The 17,500-nt window shown below is 42.7% G+C and overlaps 1 protein-coding gene across 3 annotated transcripts in view; it reads left to right on the top strand.

The window, feature by feature from the left end:
- Positions 1–17,500, top strand: part of gas7a (growth arrest-specific 7a) — a 40,345-nt gene that overhangs the window by 10,727 nt on the left and 12,118 nt on the right. Inside the window, exons 3-7 of one of the 3 annotated variants that reach the window (XM_034894718.1) lie at positions 281–358; positions 4,333–4,418; positions 7,183–7,245; positions 12,725–12,814; positions 14,052–14,167. In XM_034894718.1, the coding sequence (XP_034750609.1) occupies positions 281–358; positions 4,333–4,418; positions 7,183–7,245; positions 12,725–12,814; positions 14,052–14,167 (433 nt within the window). Of the gene's footprint in view, positions 1–280; positions 359–4,332; positions 4,419–5,745; positions 5,989–6,943; positions 7,246–12,724; positions 12,815–14,051; positions 14,168–17,500 lie in introns of those variants that run through there. The other 2 variants (XM_034894720.1, XM_034894719.1) reach the window with 2 other exon arrangements.

The raw sequence follows: 17,500 nt of genomic DNA, 5'->3' as shown, positions 1-17,500 counted from the left end.
TTGACACCTAGACTCACCCTGGGTCTGGGTCCACTGCAGCTACTTCTTAGTTCCAAAATGTCCCCAGAAGTAGCTCGCAACTAAAAATGTTAGGGGTCTCTGACTGATGATAATACAAATTGTTGACAACCAGGTGGCCGCCATATACATTACTACTTTGATCAAGTCGAGAGATAAACGTTCTGCAGAGAAATGTCAACGTGCAGAGGGAGCTGATGTGTGAAATTGCTGTGCGTTTTCTTTTTCAGCTGTTATTATTCTGTGGTTTGTGTCGTTCCAGAAACAACATGGCGACGTCCCTCCTTGTTAACCGAGTCCCCGCAGAGGCCTCTGGCACAGCAGAACTCCTCACCATATGGTAAAACTGAGCCTTTATCATCTCAGCCCACCTGTTCCTTGACACAGCTTCTAACATGTAGAAAACAAAACAACAGCACAGGAAGCACAAACTCTGAAAATAGATGTTGCAGGAAAATTAGAGAAATAGTTACAGTGAGGAAAAAAAGTATTTGAACACCCTGCTAATTTGCAATTTTTCCCACTTAGAAATCATGGAGGGGTCTGAAATTGTCATCGTAGGTGCATGTCCACTGTGAGAGACATCATCTAAAATACAAAATACAGAAATCACAATGTATGATTTTTTAACTATTTGTATGATACAGCTGCAAATAAGTATTTGGACACCTGTCTATCAGCTAGAATTCTGACCCTCAAAGACCTGTTAGTCTGCCTTCAAAATGTCCACCTCCACTCCATTTATTATCCTAAATTAGATGCACCTGTTTGAGGTTGTTAGCTGCATAAAGACACCTGTCCACCCCATACAATCAGTGTGAATCCAACTACTAACATGGCCAAGACCAAAGAGCTGTCCAAAGACACCAGAGACAAAATTGTGAGCCTCCACAAGGCTGGAAAGGACTACGGGGAAATTTCCAAGCAGCTTGGTGAAAAAAGGTCCACTGTTGGAGCAATCGTTAGAAAATGGAAGAAGCTTAACATGACTGTCACTGTCCCTCGGACTGGGACTCCATGCAAGATCTCACCTCGTGGGGTCTCAATGATCCTAAGAAAGGTGAGAAATCAGCCCAGAACTAAACGGGAGGAGCTGGTCAATGACCTGAAAAGAGCTGGGACCACCGTTTCCAAGGTTACTGTTGGTAATACACTAAGACGTCATGGTTTGAAATCATGCGTGGCACAAAAGGTTCCCCTGCTTAAACCAGCACATGTCCAGGCCCGTCTTAAGTTTGCCAATGACCATTTGGATGATCCAGAGGAGTCATGGGAGAAAGTCATGTGGTCAGATGAGAACAAAATAGAACTTTTTGGTCATAATTCCACTAACTGTGTTTGGAGGAAGACGAATGATGAGTACCATCCCAAGAACACCATCCCTACTGTAGGGGTGGTAGCATCATGCTTTGGGTGCGTTTTTCTGCACATGGGACAGGGCGACTGTACTGTATTAAGGAGAGGAGGACCGGGGCCATGTATTGTGAGATTTTGGGGAACAACCTCGTTCCCTCAGTTAGAGCATTGAAGATGGGTCGAGGCTGGGTCTTCCAACATGACAATGACCTGAAGCACACAGCCAGGATAACCAAGGAGGGGCTCTGTAAGAAGCATATCAAGGTTCTGGCTTGGCCTAGCCAGTCTCCAGATCTAAACCCTATAGAGAATCTTTGGAGGGAGCTTTCTCAGCGACAGCCCAGAAACCTGAGTGATCTAGAGAAGATCTGTGTGTGCAAACCTGGTGAAAAACTACAGGAAACGTTTGACCTCTGGAATTGCAAACAAAGGCTACTGTACCAAATATTAACATTGATTTTCTCAGGTGTTAAAATACTTATTTGCAGCTGTATCATACAAAGAAATAGTTAAAAAATCATACATTGTGATTTCTGGATTATTTTTTTTAAATCTCACAGTGGACATGCACCTACGATGACAATTTCAGACCCCTGCATGATTTCTAAGTGGGAGAACTTGCAAAATAGCATGGTGTTCAAATACATATTTTCCTCACTGTATATAGAGGTATTATAGGTTGGGAATAACAAAGACAGAGCGCTGATGAAAACTATAATATGTGTATTCATTGGTTAAATTGCTCTTTCCATGAACATTGTTTCCATTTGGAATCACAGGTCATAATTTGATTTTTTAACATTATTCCTGACAGATTTAGTCTTTTGGCATCAGCAGCTGTGCTTCTAACTATCATAAAACAGATTCCTTCAGCTAAGCAGTTTAAGCAATTTGACACAATGCACGTAATCACACTGTTTTTCCAAGAGACTTATTAACATTTTCCCAAAAGGTTTGACAAATCCCCTGTAAGACATTTCTCTGCTGTGTCTTACATAACCACGAACCTCACTACTGGACTAAATCTTAATGTCTTGCTTATTATGTTCAATCGCTGCCAGCAAATTCGTTAACAACATCTTAGCAGATAGCAGATGGTTTTCTTCTTTCTGCTGGCATGTGGCCTAAACACACTTAGAGGAAAAACGAGTCAGCTGCAGGGGAGTTTGTCAGCATTCAACCAGACAAGTGTGATCCTCCTGAGAGAGAAAGAAGTTTAATGAAGGCCAGATTTAGATCTGAGCAGCCTGGACGTCTCCTCCAACCTCTGGACAGGAAACCAGGGATTTATCCAACTGGTCCAGAGAGACAGAAATAGTGATGCAAGGGGAAGTAGATGAGATAACATTGAACTGCTGAACACGTGTGCAAGGCATCCCAGGAATATGTGCATGCATGAACACATATAGCCTACAAATATGGACAAATAGTCAAAGCTGGTACACACAATACATTTGAGTTTGCAATGTTCCACAATCCCTCTTAGCTTTTTTATTCTAATAAGCTAAATAAACTAAATAACTCACAAGTCAACCAGCTATGGTTTGGTTGAAATAAACCCTAAAAAGTTAGATTCTGAAATGCTAAAGTTGACCCCCTGAAAGTCAAATATTCAAATTGTCAGTCGGTGACCCCTCTGTCGGCTGAGATTCTTCAAGTTGAGCAGTCGTTTCATTTCCTTAATTGTCAGTCAGTGTGCAGCTACGTCTGGAGACGTTTCGGTCCCCAGACGAAGCTGCAGAGCCTTTGTTTAGAAGTGTTGTATGCACTGCTCACTGCAGCTAAATAAGATATAAGATCTCCACAAATGTTGTTAATAAAAGTTGTTCCCGCTGTTTCAGATTACCGAGCCTCCTTGTTTTTTAAATTATTTTTACCCTAGGCTACACTAATTAGCACGCATTAGCTCAGATGGCTAACTTGCATTGTTTACGTTATTACGTGGACATCGCTGTCTCCCTGAACGTCCCTCCGAACCCCGTTCAGAAATCAGGCCGTTGGAATTAAAATGGCTGTCGAGTGTTTGATGAGAATTTTCCTCAAAAATGTTATTGTCGTTTCTAGGTCAGAGGATGTTTCCCAAATTGGTCAGAATTTGGAATGCCAACACAAAGAAAGCGGAAGGTGAGGGACATCTGGGAGACCAGAACTATCCAGTAAATGAAACGTTGTCGATGTAGACTATATTTCTACTGATGTTAAGGTTTTTCTGTAATTGCTTGAGATTGGGCCACAAGCAAATCAGGTGTGTGTGTGAAGCTGAATATTTTCTCCATTTTCATCACAAAGCTAACTCTGCAAGCACAATAGACAGCCCTCACAGGTGAAATATTATTTCTATTTCTGATATTTACTGGTCGGTAAGAGAGGTAAACAAAGGTCGTAGATTTCTTAATATCACTTTTAAGTCATGTTGCCCAGCATCCCCGGATGTAAAATGTATGAGGGGTCACACTCTGATGGTCTCTCGTGTTTACCTTCAGCTGGAGATGGGACGATTTGATATGCAACGAGCTGACAGCTCATGAATCACACGCGATGAAGAATCATTAAGGGCCCTTAAGGATAAAAACCAGGGATGGTTAGGAGAGGCCTATATATTTCATTTCTTCAGTATGTGGATACATGGATAGATGTACGTGAGAAGAGAACGTACACTGTTTACAACCTGAAATAATAATAATTCTGGTACAAGAAGACAACAAATGGTCATCTTGGCTTTAAATTGCCAAAAAAAGAAAGCTGCATGAAATTATCATTATTCTGTTGTGAGGGAGAACAAATCGATGTGTCTGCTCTAAAAATTTAAACCACAGCTTGGACGAGGCACTCGCCTCTCAAATCGTTGATTACTCCCTTCCCAACCTGGCCATTTTATAGGAAGTCATTGTACAAAAGTAAGAGTCCAGCTGTTGCTTTGATCAATAACATATGGTCTGTAATCTGTTTTGTCGACAGCGAATGGATGCCACAGCATTACGAAGACCAGTCGGCCCACCGAGGCCACTGACGTTGCTCTGAGGAAACCCACCATGATGACACAGGTAGGCCAAAAGGGTCGGCTCTGTTTGCACACTGTCTTCAGTCTGTTGCTTCACATACTGAGGAAGTTGTTTCCCAGTGTCTGTTTCCCAACATGGTTTTATGTAGTGAACAATGAGTGAATTATATCGATTTGGTCATTGACCGACAAGTCCATTGAATTAAACAACAAAACACGTTCGAGATTTTTGTCACGCTGTAAAAAATGATGACATTGGGTTCAAAAATGAACAATGGTCCCTGGAAGTCGGATGTTCGTTGACCTCCTATTCCTGCGGACTTTGTCTCTGTTTTATTAACACCCGACATCCTCCATTCCTCTCGTCATAATTACTACGGCTACTAGAGGCTTTGTCACAAATGGCTGGAACGACTGATGCCGGCGTTCGTTTTGAGAGGACAGTCTCGTGTTTGTGTTGATCAAGTCTGATCTGTTCCGCTGTTTCCCTTCATGGTTTTATGGAGTGCTGAAACAATAAGTGGTTTAATCACCAGAAAATGACTTTATCTAGTAATAATTTAAGTTTGGAAACCGTAATCATTTAAGGTTTCCAGTTTCTCTCAATTGAAGACTTGCTGTTTTTCTCGGTTTTAAATTGCCGTAAAATTAAAAAAAAAAAAATTCAAACAAAACTATCTGAAGACAACCCCTTGGATTGTGAGATCTCTGAATTGATTTACACAGTATTCATATAAATAAACAATTATTGGCTGAATGGGTACATTTTTCAATTGGGTTTTGTAAACACAACATTCAAAGTTGACCCCTCCTCCCCAGCGAGTGTAGGCCAACCCCAGATTCTCTCTAGTTTTGGATTAAGCTTTTTTCCACTTGGCGTTTCACCTCGCTATGTTTGCTTTTTTTCTACACTGTGTCTGCCATATTCTTAACTTTCTCTTGGATGTGTGCTAACAATCTGGCACCTAGTCTCTTTGGTTCATAGAGGTTGACACCCAGAAACGTTCCAAACTTGCCAAAATAAGAAATATTCGGCAGACGGCAATCTCTCTGCTGATACAGACACTACCACACACTTCTATTGCATCATAAGTGATGATTGAGAGAGAGGGATCACTTTTTATTAGCCTTTACATTGTCTTTCAACAAAATCCTTTTCACTGTAGGCCTGCCTTTAGGCAGTTCCAGATCCACTTTCACAAGCTCTCTCCTGTTGTCTTGAGTGGCCATTTCAATGATTCTTTCCACAATCTGGTATCAGTGTTTACATGATATAAAGCTGCGCACTCTGTCCACTGAAAGCAGGGCCGCTCCCACAGCTCTGATGGACCCGGGCCAACATTGATTACATGCCAACCCATGTGACTAATTACGAGTCAGATGAGGGCATACCGTTTCATGATCACACAGGAGACTATAGATGGACAGACATGTTGGTGCCATATGGGCAGCTGAAATTTGGACTCCCACTTGTCAGAGTTTGTCAGTTTTGGGAAGGAGGCCAGCCAAGACAGTAGAAGCTCACACTGGGAGGGCTGGGACCACAGATCACAAAACCTGGACTGGGATTGTCGTGGTCCGAGCTGGCCGCCGCCATGTTCTGTGCAACGAAGGTGAGAACGCTGTTGTTGTGCTCGTTCATGCGGGTTTGTTCTGTCTTTGATGGTGTTGTTGTTGGACCAGCGCAGGTGGATGTTGTGAGAAGGTGTGAGGGGTTGCTGATCACGTGTGCCGCCATAGCCGCTCCGCTCTGAACACAGCTTGTGTTTGATGCCTCGGGCTCCTATGTGAGAGAGATGATAACGATGTAGCAGCCGCCGTCTTGCACGCACATACTTAACAGTAAACATGAGCACAGCATTGAGAACACTAGATACACAAATATTTCATGTTTTTGCAAGATAGTCCTAAATCTGCCTCATCGACCCACTTTTATCACCCCTACATCTTACACACAGACACACACACACATACACACACACACACACACACACGCACATGCACACACACACAATCAGAGAGGCTGCATCTTATTGGCTGCCTGTTTTCCCTCCTGCTCTCTCTCTTTCCTCCCCTCCTCCTTTAGATTCCCTCCCAATTGTAATTAGTCTTTTAAAGATCATCGTTCAACCATTTCCATAAAACCAACCCCCACCACCGCTACCTTCATCACTTCTGCTCCCTCATCCCCCACTATCTGCCTCTCTGGGAAGGGAGGTGTGGCACATATCATGTAAATAAATTCCCCTCTTCTTCCTTGTCTTCCTCTTCTTACTATTTGTTTCTTTATTCCCCCCTGCATCGTCGCCTTTACGCTCCAGCATCTCCATCCATAAGCTGGCTCGGTGTCTCTCTCAGCAGTCTCTCTCTCTCTCTGCATGGACATTGTTGGCTGAATGGTGGAGGTGAGACTGGGTGGGGGTGGATGGGACACAGAGCTCCTCGCAGGCAGCATCCATCTCTTTGCTGCCTTCAACCTTAAAAACCCGTGTGACAGAAGCTTAACCGGAGGCTAGACTTTGTCACACTCCCGCCACAAATTCCCCCTAAAACCCCCCCCCAACACTCACTCCTAACGCTACCTATCAAACCACACACACACCCCCACCCCCTGTTGCAACGCGACTCCTCTCCACTCACTCCGTAGCCTGTGAGACTAAAGGCAGCATCGGTGCGTGGAGGGAAACAGTGAGAGAGGAGAGAGTGATCCCAGAATAGAGAAGCAGGAGGAGGTGAGAGGGATAACGATGGAAGCCAGCTTTGACACTGAGGAGAGTTTTGACGATCCCTCCTGTCTCACCCCGCAGCCCCCCGGCTCTGTTTCACCAGCCAGGAGGCAGATCAAGGAGGTCAAGGAGACCAAGATCACTGTGAGTACCCTGGAGCTCCAACTTCTTCTTCTTCTTCTTCTTCTTCTTCCTTCTTCTTCTTCTGATTTCTCTCCGTCCTCTTTGAATCTTCTCATGTGGTTGTATTTAAGTTCATCTTTTTTTCTCTCTTTTTACTATCATCTGTTGACATCGTGTTCAAGCTCAAATCCTCATGCATTATGGGTTCTCGTGGAGTAACATGGGGTTCCCTGTGTATTGGATGCCACATTAGTCTGAATAAGAAGCTGTCCAGGACTCCTTTACTCATATCTGACTGACCTCAATCCATAACATTGATTTAATGCCAGCCAGTGATTCATTAATGCCCTCAAGACACTGAAATGTGTCTTTGCTTTGCAATTTTTCACCATATTGAAATGCTAAGTGAAAAGAACGGCACTGATCTGCAGACCGCATTTGGTATTTTTTTAAATGTATTATTTATATTTTGATTTTGTCAGAACAATAAAGATTTTGATATCTGAGTGTTTTCATTGAGTTGTTGCTCAGTGTGATACTCTATTCAATTCTCGGTCTTTCTCAGAGGGCTCCACATGTAATCTGCAGGGCTGTGTGGGTCACACAGCAGCATCGGGAACGCTTTTGTGCGCTAGACTATGAGAACCCCCCCCTTAGCTTATAGTGGTGTTTACACTGCACAATCCCCTGCATTTGCCTGTAATAAGGCTAAAAGGAGGAACCAAATGTCCTCTTCAATAAAGTGTATAGTGTCTCTGTCTTAAGATGGCCAGAGAGAAGCTGCTGTTATGTAATCAGTTATAATGATGACTGTGGGAGGGGGGGAGGAGACAGTGTGGTGGTGATAGTCAGGGGAAGACAGACAGAGGTGCTTTTGTGTCTCGCAGGGTCTGATTTTGCACTCGGTGGGCTCGCTGACCTGATGCAGCCGCGGGAGCCGTCAGTCTGGCTATTGTGAAAAAACCCTCCAGACCTGCGTGACATGCAGCAAGTCCAGTTTCCATGGTGACAAAAGCAATAGCACTGATTAATAGGTGTTGGAATAGAAAACACTGGCATAGGAGAAGAGGAGACAGGAAGCCGTTTAGAGATTCCCAGAGGAAAATATTATTTTCTTCTTCTGTCTTCGCAGGGCCTTTTCTAAAGCTCTCACCGCTCAGAGATCTGTTTTGACTCTTCGCTCCGTGAGAATTCCCCTGGACGCTGAAGCATAACAGCATTTTTTTGTGTTTTAAACATGATTTTATATCTTAATCCAAAACAGGATTGCAGAGAAGTGTTCAATTCTGAAAACACAGCCGGAAAATGGAAGTAAATACTCAGCGTAGAGTGCAGCAGAGTAAGCAGGAATCATGCATGGATGTTAGTTATTTCTGCTGCAGCTGATGAAGATAAACATAAAAAATAAAACAGGTGAAGATGGTTGAAACTGTGGCGTTGGCTGGATGACGTCAGTCCGCATAGGTGTCTTTTTGTTCGCCTAGATGCACCTCGCATTACACAACCCTCCACAGTTGTCATGGTGACGCACATATCCATGGCTGTTGGCAAAATGGACCCTCGCAGGACGCAGAGGCTCCACACATGAGATAGGAGACTCTGTACCCTTGTTTTCACCTTCACAGTGTGGCCAATCAAAACAAATGCATATCCATGTTTTTTTCAGCCTATTAAACATTCATTCACATGCTATTTGACTTGTTGCCATGCTGCTTATGCATCTGCGTAGGCACTGGGGGACAAGGGGGGGGGGGGGGGGGGGGGGGGGGGGCAGCTCGTTAAGAGTGTTATCTGGCCTCGTTGGCGGGACACTGACAGGACTTTTTGTTGATTGATTATTGAATTATCCACAATCATTGGCGACAAAAAGGAAGCAATGGAGGCAGAATGGAGTCTGTGATTTGTGTGTGTGTAGGTGGGGGGGGGGGGGGTGGTCTTTTACAGCAAATGTAATTTGTCGCTTAGCAACAGCAGCAGCGCATCCTACAGTCACATTTGCTGAAATATCCTGCTCAGATATGATTTTGAGTGGCAAGTGTTTCAGTCATTATTTCGACAGCCAAACCGTATTATTTTGTTCTAACATCCCTCATGGGCCATTTCCTTTTTCACTGTGTCAGGGTTTCTTTTCCCCTGTATTCAGCAAAGCAAAAAAATAATAAAAGAATGAGTAAAAACATGAAACCGTATAATGAAACAGCCATTGCCTCTTGCCTGGATACAAAACTCTCATGAGACTGAATGTTTATGAACACTTATTGAGGACAAAATGTCCCAATGCCTTCACAACAGATGCACTGTTATATGTTGCTTACGGCTTTGTTTTATCCCAAACTGTAACATTCAAAGATGAAATATGGAGACAGATTCTGCTGCAACATTCCAAGTCCAAGAACTTAGTTCCTTCAGAAAGATGTATTACACGCTGTCTAATAAAGGTAATCTATATTAATATTTTATTTCCAGACCCGGGAGCACCTTACTAAGCAGCCATAAAGGAGAAGTAAGTTAGCCAGACAGCCTTCCTTTAGATAAATGGTCTCATTTTCTGCTGGATGTGAGAGGCAGATAAACAGCAGTGATGATAGATGTGGGGCCAGTGTAATGGAAAATCTAGTGCCCGTGACAATCAGTATGATCACTGTGGCAGAAAATGAACAAAATGACTGGTCGGCACATGGAGTAAATCACACGGTTGTTCCTTTGGATGGTGAAGTGTTACTGTTTATAAATGGGTCTCTTTTGCAGGTGGCCATATTCGTATTTTCCTCTGGATTTGTAGATTACATAACAGAGAAGAGTATTACTCATCTGTTTTTGAAGTTGCTTATTGGAGGCTGTTCAGATCAAGTGCTGCAGTGGCAGTGCAGAGAGTTGGGGGGGGGGGGGGGGGGGGGGGGGGGGGGGGGGGGGGGGGGGGCAATGTAGAGTGTTTATTGGAAGTTCAGCTTTTTCACGCTCGATATTTGTGATGTCTCAAGCTGCGGAGTTTTATGCAAAACTCCACCCAACTTCTGGTCATGACTCCCACAGAGAGGCTGAAACAGAATCTCAGAGACGGAGATCTTATAGTACATAATAGTAATATTTTGAAGTATGAATCAGATGTGTGTGCAATGTAAAAGGAGAGAAAGAGCTTTACTGGTTGAGTTTTACCACTTTCATCAACTCCAACATATACATTTGTAGGCAGCCAATACCTTCAAAAGAGCTCCAAGAAGCTGATCACACCATACGCGACCTGCCCAGCCCCGTACAACACAGATACATTTATTAAAATGGAGTAAATATTGCTTAGATAAGGACAGAAACACAGGGATGACAGCGGGATGAATGATAATGTTCCTCCATGTATGCTACATGTAAATAGGCAGCTGTAGTCATAATAACTTTAATATGATAATACTGTATGTCAATGTTGTGTTAAAGTGGCTATAATCCCTATTTTTACAATCACAATGTATCAAATAACAATGTGAAAGGGGCCCTGCGTTGTGATGAGTATGATCACCTGAATCTGCAGTGTTTGGTGTTTTTTGCCTCCAATGTCTCCTTCCAGTGAGCTATGGTTAGGGTTAGTTGCCTGGAAGGCAGAACACACCATTGAGCTAAATCTGCAGCTCCAGCCTCAACTTTAAAGTTATTTCTATTTATTTGTTCGACCCACAACTCTACTGTTTTAGTTCACTCTTACACACTTCCTGCTCAGCAGCATCAGCCATTAGGCTGCATTCACGCAACCCAATGTCACATTACAGTAGCCGATCACGTGACCAGATTGGGTATTGTCGGTCAGACTCCAGACGCCCACACCAAGAAGAACTTTGTTTGTCTTGTAGGACTGAAGCACACCGCTGTTTACCGAGCAACACAATGGAGTGTAACGTAATGTTTCCCGTTTTATTCAATTTGGCCTTGTGCATCAGTTTAAAACCCATCATAATGATAGAGCCTGCATCCTGGTTAGTTAAATCAATTTTTTAATGTGTTGATGCGGACAGAATTCTCTCTTGTAGGACCCGACACATTAGTCACATGGCTAAATGCTACTGTAGGTTGGCAGACTGCTTTTATGTGTATTACTGCCACCTTTTGGAATGTTGGGGTTAAAGTTCACAATACGATCTCAGACAATGGACTGTTCAAGTGACACACCCACACCGCTTAACAACCCTGCTCTACTAGCTACAACACCCGATTCGGTGTGAATACGGCCTAACACTACGTATGATTGCGCTGGCCGTTCCATTGATTTCCCCTGGGAATATGCTCTCTGCTACCCCTGGCGTTGTGCACCACTCGGATTCCCCGATTTACGCTGTGCTAAAGGTTCAAATTACTTTAAATTTGACCCAAGTGCCGCTGACCTTTCGAAAGTGCAACCAATGAGATAACAGCATATCGTCACCTAGCTTTGCTCCGCACCCTACCTAACAGTGCGCAAATATCAAATTGCTTATTATGTGTTGAATTTTTAAGCAGCTGAAGAGACAGATAGTTCCCTCAGGGGTTGGTAGAGACCAAAACAGAGCTAAAAGAGAGATACTTATGACATTCCAAACACAATTTCAAATGAATGACCCTGTTGCACTGCTGTAGGTATATAAAAAAAAGCAACGGGTTTCCAACCAAGTTTAACATATGAACATTATAAGGTGATGATGAGCCCTTGTAATATTGCAAACAAATACCTGAAATTTTGATAATACAAGGACTAAGTTACAAGTGTTTGTGTTTCATTTGCAATAATTGTGTGGGTAAATGCATTTCACTTGACCTGCATTTTCCACTCTCATCTTCAGCCGCTGGCATACATGAACTGACACCATGTTGTTCAGACCATTCAAATGATGCCTGCCACACCTTTTTATTGGAAAGTTAAAAGTGTGAAGCACTTTGATTGAGCCAGCTGGTAAACGCTCCGTGTTTTTCTTCAGTCTGTGTGACAGGCGTGCAGTGGTGAGCTCATGCAGTAAACACTATGACTCAGTGTGTTTGTGGATGAAGCATCCTACCCATGTAGTCTGCAGCAGCGGTTGACATGGCACAGAGGGCATCTTGCAGTGCCAGTAGGGAGGGCTCACAGATGGTGAACATTACATAATTGCAGCCCCAAGAGTAATTGAAGACTCTGTGGACCATGGAGTCTGTATTCAGGCTGAGTGCTGGGTGTGTATAAAGTTTTTGTATTCATACTGTAGTACAAAAGGTTTCTCTTTGTTTTGGAGTGGACAGGGTTGTCTCTCTTTCCCCCTGAAGGCCCATGGGTCACCTTCTGGATGGCCAATTTTAGTATGTTTACTCATGCCTGACCTTTTTCTTCTCATCTGCATGATCCAAAGGAAACCCAGGCCTGGCTTGAAGACATAATTCTATTCAACTCCACTCCTCATGTCTTCTTCATCTTCTTCTACTTCTCACAGATCTGTTATTTGTTTCATTCACATCAGTAAGGTTTTTGCTATCAGTCATCTATGTAATTCTTCTCTTTTTGCTTCAGATCAACTGTGTGACTTTCCCTCTGCCTGGAGAAGGTCCGGAGCAGCAGCTCCTGAAGCCCAACGAATGGAGCTACTGCGATTACTTCTGGGTGAGTTGGGCTGAATTGCAGAAACTGCCATGTAACTAACCCTTGTGATATTCTGGTGATGATGAGGCAGTATTGTATAGTCACTGTAGTCTGGAAACCATGGGTGACAATGAGGAGATGTGGCTACAAACAGGCAGTGCATAGGGTGAACCCTAAATGAATAATAATAAATTGGCTGGTGCCAGTATATCCTGCCCAGATATCGTCACTGTCAAGTGAAAACCGTGTATTGCCAAAACTATTTTTTTGCGGAAAATGAAAAGAAAACATTTGATTGAACATTTTAGCTCAGACAAAATCCCCTCACCGCGCTGTAATATGTGTAAAACCCACAGAGAGATGTAAAGGGAAACCGATAGCATAGATTTAAAGTGACGAAATATGGAGCAACAAGGCTTCCGCCCTACAGCAATGATATATAGCTTATAATCATTTACTATGAATGTGTTTGGTCCAACTATCCACCCACCAGAAAAAGCTCCACAAGGTTCATTTTATTGACCTTTTCAGAGCAAATCTTTGCTGGTAAATGTAAAATGCAGTTAAAGGCATATAATGCATACATTAGGTTATGTAACTGAAAATAGCTGTGTAAATAGGAAGCAAATGGAGCCGCTCTCGTTTAACAAAAGGCCCAATTGGCTTTTGTGTTGAAGTCGGCAGCTCTCAGGTGGAAGACTGATCGACACACACACAGGGATCATCCTGCTTCCAATGCCTCCCTAGTGGCTGCTGCAATTTTCAGTTTCCATACATTTCCATCCTAAATTAGATTTGTAACGAAAAACCCTTCAGCCTGCATAATTGACTGAAATCAGATACCAGTTCCTTCCTCCATTATTACTATTTGGCTCCTTGTTTGCGGCCTGTCATGTCGTCGCTGCCTGTGATGTTTTCTACATCCACTGACCAGCTGCCTAAACCTGCTGTGTGAAATAAATCTGGCACCTCTGTTCCGCATCAATCCTGTCACAAACAAGACAGAGCGATGCACATCCCCACACCCTGTTCTGGTGCTCTGAAACACACAATACACATCCAATCCAACAGTGATTGACGCACACACACCGACGCATGTCCTCCTTGACATGCAAGCGTGAGTCACACATTCAGAGCTTATTCTCCCCAACCCCTACACACTCTCAAACATACGGTACACAATAAAGAGGTGTCGACTGTAGGTGTGGTTGTTCATTGGCCCACTGCTGTTTTTGAATGATCTACTCCTCCTCCTCAGAACGACAAGAAGGACCCCCAGGGGACCACCTCGGTGGCGGGCTTCGAGGTCCTTCTGCAGAAGCAGCTGAAGGGTAAACAGATGCAGAAAGAGATGGCTGAGTTTATCCACGAGAGGTAACAGTTTCGTTTCTGATCATACTGTTCTAACAGCAAAACAGAGACTGCAGTTTTTGTGGACAGTAGTTTTGATTAACCCTCTTGTTGTCCTCCCGCCGACCTGGAAATGTTTGTTTTTCTGAGTCACAATTTAAAATGAAAACCCTTTTATGAATGTTATGGTCATCTGTTACGACCCTTTTGTGGCTTTTCTCCAATGATTTTGTCACTTTCTTTCAATGTTTGTTGCCTTTTTATGAGCCTTTTTGAAATTTCCGTGGGTTTTCCCCCAAATCTTTAAAGCTGTTTAGGGGGATTTTTGTCACTTTTTTGACATTTTTTTCAGATTTGTGTTCCTTTATTTGACATTTGTTCACATTTTAGTCACTTAAGTTCTTTTACCAATAGTTTTTTCTCCAAATGCTAACAAATTGCCAAAAAACACCCAAATTCAACAAAAGTAGTGAACTGATTATTTATTTAACTTGTGAGGAGCGTTATTGGGAAACATCCATGTTACTTTTTGTGGAAAATTTGTTTGAGAGATACTTTTTGAAAAGGGGTCAAATTTTGATCTTAGAAGACCAGTAGCCTAAGTCTTGTCACTAAATAAGTCCGGTGTCATCTCTTACTTCCAAAAAATCTCATGAAAAGACAGAAACAAGCATTGAACGTGTCTTCTAACAACTAGTGCGTGTGTGTCTCTCATAGCCTAGTCTATACTGCTGGAAATTCCGCTGGAATTCACTCTTTTCACCCTGATGTCTGTTACCTTCCGCTTTTTTTGTGTTGGAATTCTAAACTCCAGTCAATTTCTGAGGACTATGGTTAACTGCTCCTCAGATTATGCAGGGTAAATCCAGACAGCTAGCTAGACTATCTGTCCAATCTGAGTTTTCTGTTTCACGACTAAAACAACGTTTGAATTTACACGTGTTCCACCAAAACAAGTTCTTTCCAGAGTCTGGAACCCAGTACCCGGTACCCGGTGCTTAGCGCCGCCCAAGACGATTAAGATTGGTTAAAAGAAATGCCAATAAATCACAGCACGTTTTTCTCCCATCCCAGAATGCTGTGTGGACTAGCCAGACCCTCCTCCGCAGCGCTGTAAAGGAAGGTCTGGCAAAGCGAGACTTATCACAGCCTGATACATCTTCTTCCTCTGTGCCATGGAGCTCCGTTCTTATTAATAACATAACCATGAACATACACACACACTGTAGTTTATTTTGACTCAATCCCACATACACAATCCTGCTGCCACCAATACTTCTAAAAAGAGAACATTTGATAGACTACAGTGATCAGCTGTTTTAGGAAATTACCGAGCCTTTTGAAAAAAGAAAAGAATGTCAGTTTTTAGTCATCCTGAAAGATGTACTGCATGTGTTGAATGAGTCAGAATAACAGATTGCTGGTTATGGGTCTTTTCATGTGATTTAATAACAGTAAAGAAAACTCGTTAACCTTCTTTTCCAATGGTTTTGAGTCCAGTTTTGCCAATTCTGGTGAAAATGAAAAACACCTTCATATTTCATCATGGTCAGAAAAATAAATTCATGCCCCTTCATATTGTTTAATAGAGCTATCCAAGTTTAATAGGGCAACTCGGACTGGGCAATATATCGATGTATCAACATCGCGATATGAGACTAGATATCGTCTTAGATTTTGGATACATTGTTATATCATAATACAGTAAGTAATGTCTTTACCTGTTTTACAGGCTGCATTACAGTAAAGCGATGTCATTTTCTGAACTTACCAGACTGTTCTAGCTGTTCTATTATTTACCTTTACCCACTAAGTCATTAAATCATGTCTGGAGAATATTTATCAAAAATCTCATAATTACTTGTGAACACAAGGAGACAGTTTCCACACTGCAGAATAGTACAGAAAATACTTAACTGGAAGCTCTCTACAGCCGCTTATTTATACAAAGTGGATAACAATTGGGTCTGGGAATCTCCTCCGCCCCTCTGCCCCAAAAACATCACAGGCCTTTCACAAAGACAGATGATTGCTCCGAGGTTATCTTTTTTAGAGTGATCAGTATTTTTGGTTTTCTTATGCAAACAGTTTTAATAATAACCAGAGGAAAAAGTATGTATCCTAGTTTTTCTAACATTCTTTAGAAGAGGTCATGATCTTCACTCGAGTTTCCCGCGGGGGAAAGTCACCGGACGCCCGTCATACTGAGAAATACAGAGAGAGTTGTGTGGCGCTGGTAGTCTTATTTAGCTTTGTAGCAACTCACTTAGCGATGTGAATGTAACGGACGTTCATTAATATCAAACAGATACGCAATAAAGCTTTAAAAGGTCTGTGGGGTTCCAAGCGTTTTTCTTATAGCTGCAATTTATGCTTGCACCCAGTAATTAAAGTGTCTTTAGATCTCAACAGGAAATGCATGGATAGCTTAGTTCCCACTGAACTGAAACAACATGTAGAGTAGGAGTTAAAACCTTTACATCCGATCTCAGGTCTCTCTATAGAATTAGCTCCACCTAATTGCTCTATTCACATTCTGGTCCTGGTCGTGGGAAGTTAATGAGGATTCTTCTCTGAATAAACTCCAAGGTTTGATTCACGAGGCCCCCATCTCCCAAATCTTTCAGTGAGATTACTATTCAGCGCTGACCTTTCTGTGTTGTTTCGCTGTGTTGCTCGGTGCTGCCGAGTATCCGAACATTTTGTTCAAAGAATGGGCTTGGTGACCTTCTTTAGGTGACAGATTTACTCAGGTGTGGATGGTAAATGTGAGACCGGCGGAGGGATTGAATGTCACAGAGGGCACAAACATGGCTACTCTGGCTGAATGGCTTTTGGGGAAAATATGATCACATTTCCATCTCTTAAATGAACATTGAAGTAAGAAAAGCCGTTGAAAATATGGTGTTCTGTACATTACAAGTTAAATGATGACTGATTTACACCAGTCCCTGCTAGATTTCAGCTTTGAAACAAACTGCATTAAGAAGTTTCTAGAATTTTGCTGCCGTGCACCCCTGAAATGGTTTGTGTTAAAGGTCCCATGCCATGAAAATTTCCTTTATGAGTTTTTTTAATATTAATATGAGTTCCCCCAGCCTGCCTGTGGTCCCCCAGTGGCTAGAAGTGGTGATAGGTGTAAACTGAGCCCTGAGTATCCTGCTCTGCCTTTGAGAAAATGAAAGCTCAGATAGGCCGATCTGGAATCTTGCTCCTTATGAGGTCATAAGGGGCAAGGTTACCTCCCATTTCTCTGCTTTGCCTGCCCAGAGAATTTAGCCCAACCATGAGAGAGAGAGAGAGAGAGACATCGTGGCTTTTACAGATGCAAAGTGGCAGTTGCTGAAGCACACCCCC

Source organism: Etheostoma cragini, chromosome 15, assembly GCF_013103735.1.
Source record: "Etheostoma cragini isolate CJK2018 chromosome 15, CSU_Ecrag_1.0, whole genome shotgun sequence".
NCBI lineage: Eukaryota > Metazoa > Chordata > Actinopteri > Perciformes > Percidae > Etheostoma > Etheostoma cragini.
This window is presented reverse-complemented; position numbering and strand designations above follow the sequence as displayed.